This window comes from Jaculus jaculus, chromosome 11 (assembly GCF_020740685.1).
Source record: "Jaculus jaculus isolate mJacJac1 chromosome 11, mJacJac1.mat.Y.cur, whole genome shotgun sequence".
Classification (NCBI taxonomy): Eukaryota; Metazoa; Chordata; class Mammalia; order Rodentia; family Dipodidae; genus Jaculus; species Jaculus jaculus.
In genome coordinates this window covers 24,966,642-24,978,716 of record NC_059112.1, presented here as the reverse complement: position 1 = coordinate 24,978,716, position 12,075 = coordinate 24,966,642, and the positions used below count along the sequence as shown (strand labels likewise).

General features: G+C 39.7%; 1 protein-coding gene across 9 annotated transcripts in view; it reads left to right on the top strand.

Annotated features, from left to right (window-relative positions):
• Positions 1-12,075, top strand: part of N4bp2 (NEDD4 binding protein 2) — an 89,639-nt gene that overhangs the window by 29,415 nt on the left and 48,149 nt on the right. For all 9 annotated transcript variants that reach the window (XM_045161152.1, XM_045161151.1, XM_045161155.1 and 6 more), the window contains 2 exons: positions 4,489-4,577; positions 8,659-8,735. In XM_045161152.1, coding sequence (XP_045017087.1) covers positions 4,489-4,577; positions 8,659-8,735 — 166 coding nt within the window. The remainder of the gene's footprint in view (positions 1-4,488; positions 4,578-8,658; positions 8,736-12,075) is intronic.

Sequence of the window (12,075 nt, the reverse complement as noted above, 5' to 3'; positions counted from 1 at the left end):
TATTTTATTTATTTATTTGAGAGTGACAGAGAGAGAAAGAGGCAGAGAGAAAGAGAGAGAGAGAGAGAGAGAGAGAGAGAGAGAGAGAGAGATAGATAGATAATGGGCGTGCCGGGTCCTCCAGCCACTGCAAATGAACTCCAGACGCATGCACCCCCTTGTGCATCTGGCTAATGTGGGTCCTGGGGAATTGAGCCTCGAACCAGGCTCCTTAGGCTTCACAGGCAAGCACTTAATGGCTAAGCCATCTCTCCATCCCCCCTTTAATTAATTTTTTAATTTTTATTAGCATTTTCCATGATTATAAAAAAATCCCATGTTAATTCCCTCCCTCCCCCCACCCCCTTTATTTTTATAAAGCCTTTTATACATGTATATAATGTATGTTGATCTCATTCACCCATATTACCCTCTCTCCTCATCCTTCTACTCAAACCTTTCTTCCCAGCTAAACTCCTTCCTACTTTTATGCCTTTGTGTGTATGACCCACTGATTTTTTTTTTTTTTTAGGTAGGGTCTCACTCTAGCCCAGGTTAACTTGGAACTCACTTTGTAGCACAGGCACCCTATCCTCCTACGTCAGCTTCCCAAGTGCTGGGATTAAAGGTGTGCATCACCATGTCCAGACCAATGTGCGTTTTTATTTATTTGTTATTTGAGAGAGAGAGATGCACACGAAATAGGCATATGTATATTGAGAGAGACACACATACAGAAATAGGGAGGGAGGGAGGGAGGGAGAGAGAGAGAGAGAGAGAGAGAGAGAGAGAGAGAGAGAGAGAGAGAGAGAATAGGTGTGCCAGGACCTCTAGCCACTGCAAATAAACTCCAGATACATGTGTCCCCTTGTGCATTTGGCTTACGTGGGTCCTGGCGAGTCAAACCTAGGTCCTTTGGCTTTGTAGGCAAGTGCCTTAACCATTAAGCCATTTCTCCAGCCCCAATTGTGCATTTTTGCATTTGCTTTTGTCCATTGTAGGAAGAAACTTTTGTGATCAAGGCTGAAAGCAGCACTAACCTATGGTTACCTATAAACATAAATATTCAGAAGACATTTTGATAACCTGTCCATTTAGCACAGCAACAGTAGTAGATTCCCTTCTAGGGCTTAATGTCCCCAGTCACAGACTTTTGACCAGGTTTATAGTACTAGGTATGAATTTCCACTGTGGAGTGGGCCTTAAATCCAACCAGAAAGTGGTTAGTTATTCCTATAGCAGTCATACCTACCACTTCTATAACACTGAGCACATCCTGTCTGGCAGTTTGCTTGTGAAGCAGACAGGGTCCACAGTTGGTTAGGACTCTGCTTCCCCAGTTGCTTGCATACACCTTCTGACACTATGAAAGCTAGCCTGTAGGGAGGAAGCTTCCAGCTCAAATTTAGCTTCATTTCTTTGTGTCCTGCAACAGAAACATGTCTTTCATCGGTATGGTCTTACCACCTACTTTTGGTGGGCAACCAAGAACACTTACTGTCCTGTATAGTTTTAGGGGTCTCTTGTAGCTTCTGACCAATGGCTCATTGGAGGTATCCCAGTCCCTGGCACTAGTAATTTTTTAAAAATTATCTGTGGTCTTAATATTCTTATGTTACATAGAAGTGAATGAGGGTTAAAAGTTATTTTTTTTGAGATAGGTTCTCGCTCTAGTCCAGGCTGACCTGAAATTCACTATGTAGTCTCAGGGTAGTCTTGAACTCATAGCAATTCTCCTACCTTTGCTTCCTGAGTGTTGGGCATTAAAGGTATGTGTCACCATGCCTGGCTGAATTTTTAAAACCATATTTATTTGAGAGACAGAGCTGCCTCCACACCTGGCTTTGTTTATTTTTATTTATTTATTTGAAAGCAACAGACAGAAGGAGGGAGGGAGAGAGAGAGAGAGAATGGGTACACCAGAGCCTTCAGCCGCTGCAAACGAACTCCACACGCATGCGCCACCCTGTGCATCTGGCTAATGTGGATCCTGGGGAATTGAGCCTCCAACTGGGGTCCTTAGGCTTCACAGGCAAGTGCTTAACTGCTAAGCTGTCTCTTCAGCCCTTTTATTATTATTTATTTTCTTTCTTTCTTTCTTTCTTTTTTCTTCTGTTTTTTTTTTTTTTTTTGAGATAGGGTCTCGCTCTAACCCAGGCTGACCTGGAATTCACTATGTACTCTCAAGGTGGCCTTGAACTCATGGCGATCCTCTTACCTCTGCCTCCCCAGTGCTAGGATTAAAGGCTTGAGCCACCATGCCTGGTGAGAATTCTTTTTTTTTTTTGGTTTTTCGAGGTAGGGTCTCACTCTAGCCCAGGCTGACCTGGAATTCACTATGTAGTCTCAGGATGGCCTTGAACTCACGGGATCCTCCTACCTCTGCCTCCCGAGTGCTAGGAGAATTCTTATTAAAACATAAAACAACATTTTAATTAGCCTTTATGTTGAATGCACTGTGAAGGCAATTCTTCAGTTGGCCATCTTCAAGCATTGTTAAATTTTTGTATTTTCTCGGGCTGGAGAGATGGCTTAGTAGTTAAGGTGCTTGCCTTTGAAGCCTAAGGACCCAGGTTTGATTCCCCAGTACCCATGTAAGCCAGGTGCACTAGATGGTGCATGTGCCTGGAATTTGTTTGCAGTAGCTAGAGGCCCTGGCATGTCCATTCTCTTTCTCTGTCTCTTTCTCTATGTCAAATAAATAAGTAAATGGTATTGAAAACTTTTCTTTATATGTTCTTTTCTGAGTTAAAAATCAAAGTGAGGACACAGGAATATGAAAATGTCAACAAAACCCAAAGTAAAGGATCAGTGTGGTATGTAGTTAAGATCATTTTTGGATTGCCAGTTACTAGCTATGTGACCTTGTGAAGTTGTCTTCATAAAAATGGGTAATAGCTCTTTAACTCCTAGGATTGATTGTTGCAAAGATTAAACAAAAATGAGATGTGCTTAACACTGGTTCATCATGGCCTTATAGCAGCAATAAGCACAGAAATACCAATATTTTAAGAATAAGCAGAATGTGTATTTATTTATTTATGAAAAACTGATAAGAATGAGTATGGGCACACCAGGCTCTCTTGCCACTGCAAACAAATTCCAGACATATGGGTCACTTTGTCTACGTGGCTTTATTTGGGTACTAGGGAATCGAACTCCAGCCATCAGGCTTTGTAAGACAGGTGCCTTTCACCTCTGAGTCATTGCTCCAGCCCAATTTTAGAGTATTTTTGTCAGAGATTATATACCGATTAGCAGTCATTCCTCATTTGTCCTCAGTCTATCTCCATAGGCTTGTCTATTCTGTATGTTTCAAATAAATGAAATTTTATACAATGCATGGTCTTCTGTGATTCGCTTATTTCAGTACTTCATTGCTTCTTCCTTTTTCTTTTTTGGGTTTTGTTTTTGGTAGCAGGGTCTGTTTTTTTGTCTGTGGCAGTCTAGGACTCATTACGTACCATAGGCTGGCCTCAGACTTGCTACAGTCCTCCAGTGATAGTCAGCACTGATGTGCTGGGATTATAGATGTGAGCTACCATGCCTAGTTATATTGATTTTTTTTACAGTGTTTTTATTTTTTAATTATTCATTTTCTTTTTTCAAAATATTCTCATCTGTTAAGAGTGTCTCCCATAGAAAAGCAGTAGAGGCCCCACAGAGTTGTTTTACTTTTTTTTTTAATCATTGCATATTTTGTGTGTCTATGCTTTTAGTTTGTTTTAAGATTTTTTATTTTGGGATAAAATTAGACCTATAGGAAAATGATAAAGATAGTGTAGAGAGCTTCTATATACTGTCTACTAATTTTCCACAATGTTAACATTTTGTATATAACTATCTTACAATGGTCAAAAGTGACAGTTTCTGTTAACTTCAGACTTTATGTTAATTTAAATTTTTCCATTAATATCCCCTTTTGTTTCAGAATATAGTCCAGCATACCATGCTGTGCTTTATTAGCATGGTATAATTTTCTCTGATTGGTGTATAATTTTAGTATTTATTCATCATTTACCTGTGCTTTGAAATTTTCATGTCCACAGAAATGATATTTTGGCTGGTCTTGGCACATGATTCACAATTATAATCCTAGTACTTGGGAGGTGGAAGCAGGCGAATTAGGAATCCAAGGATATCTTTGGCTACATAGCAAGTTTGAGCCCATCTAGCCTATATGAGGCCTTGTCTCTAAAGAAATCCAGCAACAAAACCAAAAACAGTGATATTTTGGAGTGGTGCACACCTTAAGTCCAAGCACTCAGGAGGCTGAGGTAGCATGGTTGTCTTGAATTTGAGGCCAGCCTGGGCTATATGGTGAGTTTTCCAGGTCATTCTGGGGTAGAGTGAGACCCTGCCTCTAAAATACAAAGAAAAAATATTCTTTAGCTATGTAATGAGTAAAAGTATATCTATGTAGAGTTCAAATTATGAAAACAAAATGGACTTTTTAAAAATCAAGGTATGTTTAATGTTAAAAGTGAGTTATTTTGTATTGTTTTTCAGCAAAAGAAGCATTTGAGAAGAAGGTATCTCCAATAATCATAGATAATACAAATCTACAGGCATGGGAAATGAAGCCATATGTTGCTTTGGTTTGTACCATAAAATTTATATTGGGTTTGAAATCATTGGGGGTTGTTAATTTCAACAATAAATCTCAAGAATATCAGCAGGGTGGGGAGATGGTCATTGCTTGCTTTGCCAGCAGGAGGACCTAAGTTCTATTTTCAATATCCACATAAAAGTGTCAAGCATAGTGACACGTATGTGTAACCCCAGCACAGAGGACGTGGAGACGGGAAGGTCCTTGTGGCTCGCTGGCCAGCCAGGTTAGTCTAAGTGGTAAGCTCTAGGACATTGAGAGACCCTGTCTCAAAAACATGGACTAACCAAAAACAAACCAAAAAGCTGCACATGGTGGCACACACCTTTAATCCCAGCACTCGGGAGGCAGGGTAGGAGGATTGCTGTGAGTTCAGGGCCACCTTCCCTGAGACTACATAGTGAAATCCAGGTCAGTCTGGGCTAGAGCGAGACCCTACCTCAAAAAACAAAACAAACAAACAAAAAAAGTAGACTGTATGCCTGAGGAAGACACATGAGGTTGTCTTCTGGCTTCCACATGCACATGCACATGCACATGCACAAATGTTCACACACACAAAGAATATCAGGGTCTTGGTCTGTCTGTAGTTGAGCGGCATCTGGTCGTCAGTGAAGTGAGAGAAATAGGACAACAGTATAGCTGAGTTTTCCCCATAAAGCTAAATTTATTCAGGGTTTAGATTCTGAGGTTCAAATGTTAAATTTCAATTTTTTTCTTTCTTTCTTTTTTTTTTTTTTTTAAGGTTTTCAAGGTAGGGTCTCACTTTAGCCCAGGCTGACCTGGAACTCACTATGTAATCCCAAGTGCTGGGATTAAAGGCATGTACCACTATATCCGGCTTGGTATCTTTTATGATTATTTAATTTTGTATGCATGTTTGTGTGCTGTTTTAGGAAATTCAGAATTCTATAAATTCAACTATTTTCAATTCTCCAAATTTACCAGATTTATCTCAATGTCTAGTTCTTTTCCCTTTGCTTGGAATATACTCACTGCTTCTTCCCTACAGTTTGCCTCACTTACATTTTTCTGTTCTTTTTGCTCAGCTGTGGTAGCATCTTTCCAGAAGTTAACTGTCATTAACATATTAAAAGCCCAGTTAGAGCCAAGGCTGGTAGCATATATGTCTTTAATCCCAGCACTGAGGAGGCAGAGGTAGAAGAATCACCTAGGTGAGTTCGAGGCCAGTGAATTTCAGGTCATTCTGGGCTAAAAAAAAAAACCCAAAAAACAAAAAAACAAAAACAAAAAGAGCAATAATGAAGGCCCAGATACTTTTTTTTTTTTAAATTTTACTTTCAGAGCACTTGGAATCTTCAAAGCATGAAGCATGATTTTTTTTTTTATTTTTTTTCTTTTGGTGTTTCAAGGTAGAGTTTCACTGTGGCCCAGGCTGACCTGGAATTCACTATGGAGTCTCAGGGTGGTCTTGAACTCACCGCAATCCTCCTACCTCTGCCTCCCGAGTGCTGGGATTAAAGGTGTATGCCACCACACCTGGCTGGCTGGCTGGCTGGCTTTCTTTCTTTCTTTCTTTCTTTTTTTTCAAAGTATGATTTTTTTTGTCACTTGTCATGGATCTGGAAGTTTTCTCCAGAAGTTTACTGTGCATGTATGAATGTGTGAATAATTCTTTTAACCCAATGGAAATTCTTTGTCTTACTTTCTAATCAGTTTATTTTAAGGAATTTTTTTTGTTAGCACATGTAGAGTAAAAATTATACTTATATCTTCATGTATTTGGCTAAACCCTCATTAATAGACACTGAGTTATTATTATTATTTTTTTCAAGGTAGGCCCAGGCTGACCTGGAATTCACTATGGAGTGTCAGGGTAGCCTCGAACTGACGGTGATCCTCCTACCTCTGCCTCCTGAGTGCTGGGATTCAAGGCGTGTGCCACCACACCCGGCTTTGAGTTATTATTTTCTTACAAGTAATAAACTGAGTATCTTGTCCTGTATATGTGCATATTGATTAGTATAAGTGTATACCCATTTTTCTTTTATGTAAGTTTCACTGGTAGCATAAATTTTTGGAAGTAGCCAGGCATGGTGGTGCATGCCTTGAATCCCAGCACTCTGGAGGCAGAGGTAGGAGGATCACTGTGAGTTCGAGGCCACGTGAGCATAGAGTGAATTCCAGGTCAGCCTAGAGTAGAGTGAAACCCTACCTCAAAAAAAACACAAAAAAAATTTTTTTGGAAGTAAATTGCTGGGTCAAAATTATAAGTAATTTTATATTTTCTCCCTTATAATTTATTCTTGTTTATTAATTTTGGTCCACCCAGTTTGAATCCCAGCCTTGTGGTATAGCCTGGGGCTAAATAATGAGCTGTGTTAGCATTCCCAGACCTGGTGAAGGCTTACCTGAGGTCCTGTCCTTCCATTTGTTTTCCATTTATTTCTTTTTCTTCTTCTTTTTTTTTCTTTCCAGGTTTTTTTGAGGTAGAGTCTTGCTCTAGCCCAGGATGACCTGGATTTCACTGTGTTGTCTCAGGCTGGCCTTGAATTCACAGCGATCTTCCTAACTTGGTCTCCCAAATGCTGGGATTAAAGACTGTGCCACCATGCCCTGCTTCCAGATGATTTCTGTTTTCATTCCTTGTCCTGGTGTTTGTGTTCTGTGGTGCATGCTGAGACAAAAAGACATGTAAGCAAAGCAGAAGGAAGTGGGAAAATGGATCCAAACCCCAGTGTGGCTGGATCCATGCTTCTTTAGTAATGGAAAGTGGATGTCTTGCAAAATACATGTGTCCTTCCCATTTTCTAGTTTATTACACAGAAAAGAAGATCCCAACCCCAGTAAGAGCAGAGTGTGTTTGTGCAATATCAGCATTTGGAAGGTGGAGGCAGGAGGGTCAGGTGTGCAATATCAGCTCTGTCTAAAAACAAACAGGACTGTAATGATGGCTGAGCAGTTAAAGGTGCTGACTTATAAAACCTAACAACCTGGGTTCAGTTCCCCAGTATTCACGGAAAGCCAGGATGCACAAAGTGGTGCATATATCTGAAGTTCATGTACAGTGACAAGAGCCTCTGGCTTTCCGATTTTCTTTCTCTCTCTACTTGCAAATAAATGATAAAAAATAAAATAAAACAGAAACAGCCAAACAATACATACTGACTTTCTAAAACAAAAGAACTCTCCCAAAAGAAACCATTGGAACCTGACAGTTTAACAGGATGATCTCCTTTTTTTTTTTTTTTTTTTTTTTTACTCTTTGAGGTAGGGTCTTTTTCTAGCCCAGGCTGACCTGCAATTTACCATGCCTTGAGCTCACAGCGATCCTCTTACCTTTGCCTCCCAAGTGCTGGGATTAAAGGCTTGTGCCACCATGTCTAGCTTTGAGGTTTATTATTTACAAAATAAAAAAAAAATTGTGTGTGTCTTGTCATTGCAAATGAATGCCAGATACAGTACTTTTTGCATACATCTTAGGTGGATGTCTCAGGAATTAAACCCTGGGCTTCAAACTTTGGAAGCATGCACTTTTAACTGCTAAGCTGTCTTGTCTTCCCAGCTCCCTCATTGAAAAATTTTTTATTTTTATTTTTATTTTATTTTATTTTTTGGTTTTTCGAGGTAGGGTCTCACTCTAGCCCAGGCTGACCTGGAATTCACTATGGAGTCTCAGGGTGGCCTTGAACTCACAGTGATCCTCCTCCCGCTACCTCCCGAGTGCTGGGATTAAAGGCGTGTGCCACCATTCCCGGCTTTATTTTCATTGTTTTTTAGTAGTATTAAATTTTTTTTGTTTATTTTTATTTATTTATTTGAGAGCAACAGAGAGAGAAAGAGGCAGAGAGAGAGAGGGAGAGGGTGAGAATGGGCACTCCAGGGCCTCCAGCCACTGCAAATGAACTCCAGACATGTGCGCCCCCTTGTGCATCGAGCCCCAAACCAGGGTCCTTAGGCTTCACAAGCAAGTGCTTAACTGCTAAGCCATCTCTCCAGCCCTGAAAAATTATTAAAACAATTAAAACAACAACAATAATTGTTTTGTCTTCCCAGCTTCTTATGGAACTAGCATTTAATTTTTTTTCTTTTTTTGTATTTGTATGTAGTCTCAAAAGCATAAATACAAGGTTCTTTTCCGGGAGCCAGACACGTGGTGGAAGTTCAAGCCAAAGGAACTTGCAAGGTAAAACCTGGAGGTTATCTAATGTTTTTATTTCATAGCAGTGATTGAGAACCCATCTAGACTTTTTCCTTTACAAATTATGAAACAAGATGAAATTTGAGTTTTGCCACTTAAAATTTATTAACAGATTTTATATTGTTTATGTTTTATGAAGAGTTAGAATCTTTTTGTTTTTAAAATTAACAACCAAAAGAAATCCAGTTATAGTCAGTGTATACGCTAGTATTACCTGAAGCTAGATCAGACCCTGAGATCTGATGCACCTGAACTATGTGTTACTATAAGGGACTTGTTGCTGCCTAAAGGTCTGGGACACTAGGAGGTGGTGAGGAAGTAGCGAGTGAAAAGGCAGCAGGTTTCCAGGTGTCTAGGTGCTTCACCCTCTATTTGGTTACTCAGCTTGAATAAAAATGTTACTTACTATAGAGGAATAAAATACGTTTTCCTTTGTCTGCTGTTTTCTCTTAGAAGGTAGTCCTAACTTAGTTTTAGGATAGTTTTCTTGATAATTTTAACTAAGTTCATATTAACTGAAGGATAACCTAACTTCAGTGTATTCACAGTGTTGTGTGACTATCACCACTGTCCAATTCTGAAACATTTTTCATTTTCTCACAGAGAAGGGTCATATCTGCTAGCAGTTACTCCCTTTCTCCTTTTAGTAACCCTTAACATATTTCATTATAGATTTTCCCTATTCTGAACATCATAATACTCTGTTGTGGCCTTTTTAATTTTGTTTTTGGCTTGGCATCTTATACTTAGAATATTTTGAAGGCTCATTAGTGTTGTGGCTTGTCTATACTTAATTCTTTGTATTATCCTTTTTGTAAAAAAAATTTTTATTTATTTATTTATTTATTTTAGAGAGAGACAGAGAGAGTGGGTGTGCCAGGGCTTCCAGCCTCTACAAATAAACTCCAGACACATGTGCCATCTTGTACATCTGGTTTACATGGGTCCTGGGGATTGAAGATGGGTCCTTTGGCTTTGCAGGCAAGTGCCTTAACTGCAAAGCCACCCTTCTAGCCCTTTATTAACCTTTTGGTAAATTACTGGGTTTGGTTTTCTATATTCTGCTGAGGATTTTGCATTTTGTTTAAATGAATGAAATTGACCACCTGGTTTCCCTTTTTTTTTTTGCATCTTTAATTTTTATTTATTTATTTATTTATTTATTTGAGAGAGACAGACACAGAGAGAAAGACAGATAGAGGGAGAGAGAGAGAATGGGCGCGCCAGGGCTTCCAGCCTCTGCAAACGAACTCCAGACACGTGTGCCCTCTTGTGCATCTGGCTAATGTGGGACCTGGGGAACCAAGCCTCGAACCGGGGTCCTTAGGTTTCACAGGCAAGCGCTTACCCGTTAAACCATCTCTCCAGCCCTGGTTTCCCTTTCTTGACCTGCTTTGCTTGACATTGATGTCATAATTTTAGGTTCAATTAATTGGGAAGTATTTCTTCCTCTTACTCAGTTGTTTGGGTTTGATATTTGTGAGAGTGTTCAGTTGGAATTTTCTTATCATAGCAAAGTTATCTTTGTTGACACAATTATATTCTCACTAAGTTCCCCACTTCCAACCTAATATGTTGATATTATATTTCTTATTTTTTTCTTGGTTATTCTTACTAGAGATCAGTTTTTGTTGTTTCAAATTCATGTTTTCAAATAAATAACTCTTGCCTTTCTTGATCTTCTTTGTTGTAAGTTATTTTATGTTTAATTCAGCTGAATTTTTCTTTATTCTGCCTTTGTTTCAAAACACCCATTTTGCTTATTTTATTATTAGTGGTTCTTTATTTTTTGGAAGTGGATTCTTGTTGTAGCCCAGGCTGACCTGGAATTCACTATGTAGTTTCAGGGTAGCCTTGAACTCATGACGATCCTCCTTCCTCTGCCTCCTTAAGTGGTGGGAAAGGCATGTGCCATCATGCCCATAGTCTGTTATTTTTAAAACATCTTTACTTGAAGGTTTAGATTTTTTTTAAGAAGTTTGACAACTTTTGTTTATTTATTTATTTGAGAGTGACAGAAAGAGAAAGAGGCAGATAGAGAATAGGCACCCCAGGGCTTCTAGCTACTTACTGCAAGTGAACTCCAGATGCATGTGCTACCTTGTGCAGCTGGTTTGTGTGGGTTCTGGGGATTCAAGCCTTGAACCGGGGTGCTTAAGCTTCTCAGGCAAGCATTTAACTGCTAAGCCATCTCCAGCCCATGGATTTTTTTTTTTGAGGTAGGGTCTCGCTCTAGAGTAAGCTGACCTGGAGTTCACTGTGTACTCAGGCTGGCTTTGACCTCACAGCAATCATACTACCTTGACTTTCTGAGTGCTGGGATTAAAGATATGTTCCATCACATGTGGGCATTGGGGGGGGGGGCATGAGGAGAGAATGGACCCGTTAACGGCCTGCAAATGAACTAAAGATGCATGGGGAATCAAACTCTGGTTGTTAGGCTTTGCAGGCAAACGCCTTAACCACTTAGCCGTTTCACCAGCCCTAGATCCTTTAAAAAAAAATATATTTTATTTATTTGAGAGAGAGAAAGAGAGAGGGAGGGAGGGAAAGAGGGAGAGAGACAAAGGGAGAGAGAATGGGCATGCCAGGGCATCCAGCCACTGCAAACGAACTGCAGACGTGTGCGCCCCATGGCTTATGTGGGTTCTGGAGAATCCAACCTGGATCCTTTGTCTTTGCAGGCAAATGCCTTAAGTGCTAAGCCATTTCTCCAGCCACTAGATCATTTTTTAATAGGAACATTTGATGCCATCGCTTTCTTTGTGTGTTACTTAATCGGCTCTCAAGATTTTAATCTACAATGATTCTCTTTGCTTATTCATTTTATAAATTGCAGTATAGTTAAATTTTTTTTTAATTTAGTTTTTTTTTTTCTGAACTGTATTTTTTTCTGAACAGATATTTCTCCTTTTTTTCTTTTTTTCCCTCTTCAAATGAACTTCAAACACATGCACCATCTTGTGCTTCTGGCATACGTGGGACCTAGAGAATCGAAGCTGGGTCCTAAGTTTTGGCCTTAACTGTTAAGCCGTCTTGTCAGCCCTGTTTTTACTTTTTAAAATTGATTAATTTTTTAAAATATTTTTATTTTTAGGGGATGGAGAGATGGCCTAGCAGTTAAGTGCTTGCCTGTGAAGCTTAAGGACCCTAGTTTGAGGCTTGATCCTCCAGAACCCACATAAGCCAGATGTACAAGATGGCGCATGCATCTGGAGTTCGTTTGCAGTGGCTGGAGGCCGTTTGCAGTGGCTGGAGGCCCTGGTGTGCCCATTCTCTGTCTGCCTCTTTCTCTCTCTGTCTTTCTGTCACTCTCCAATAAACA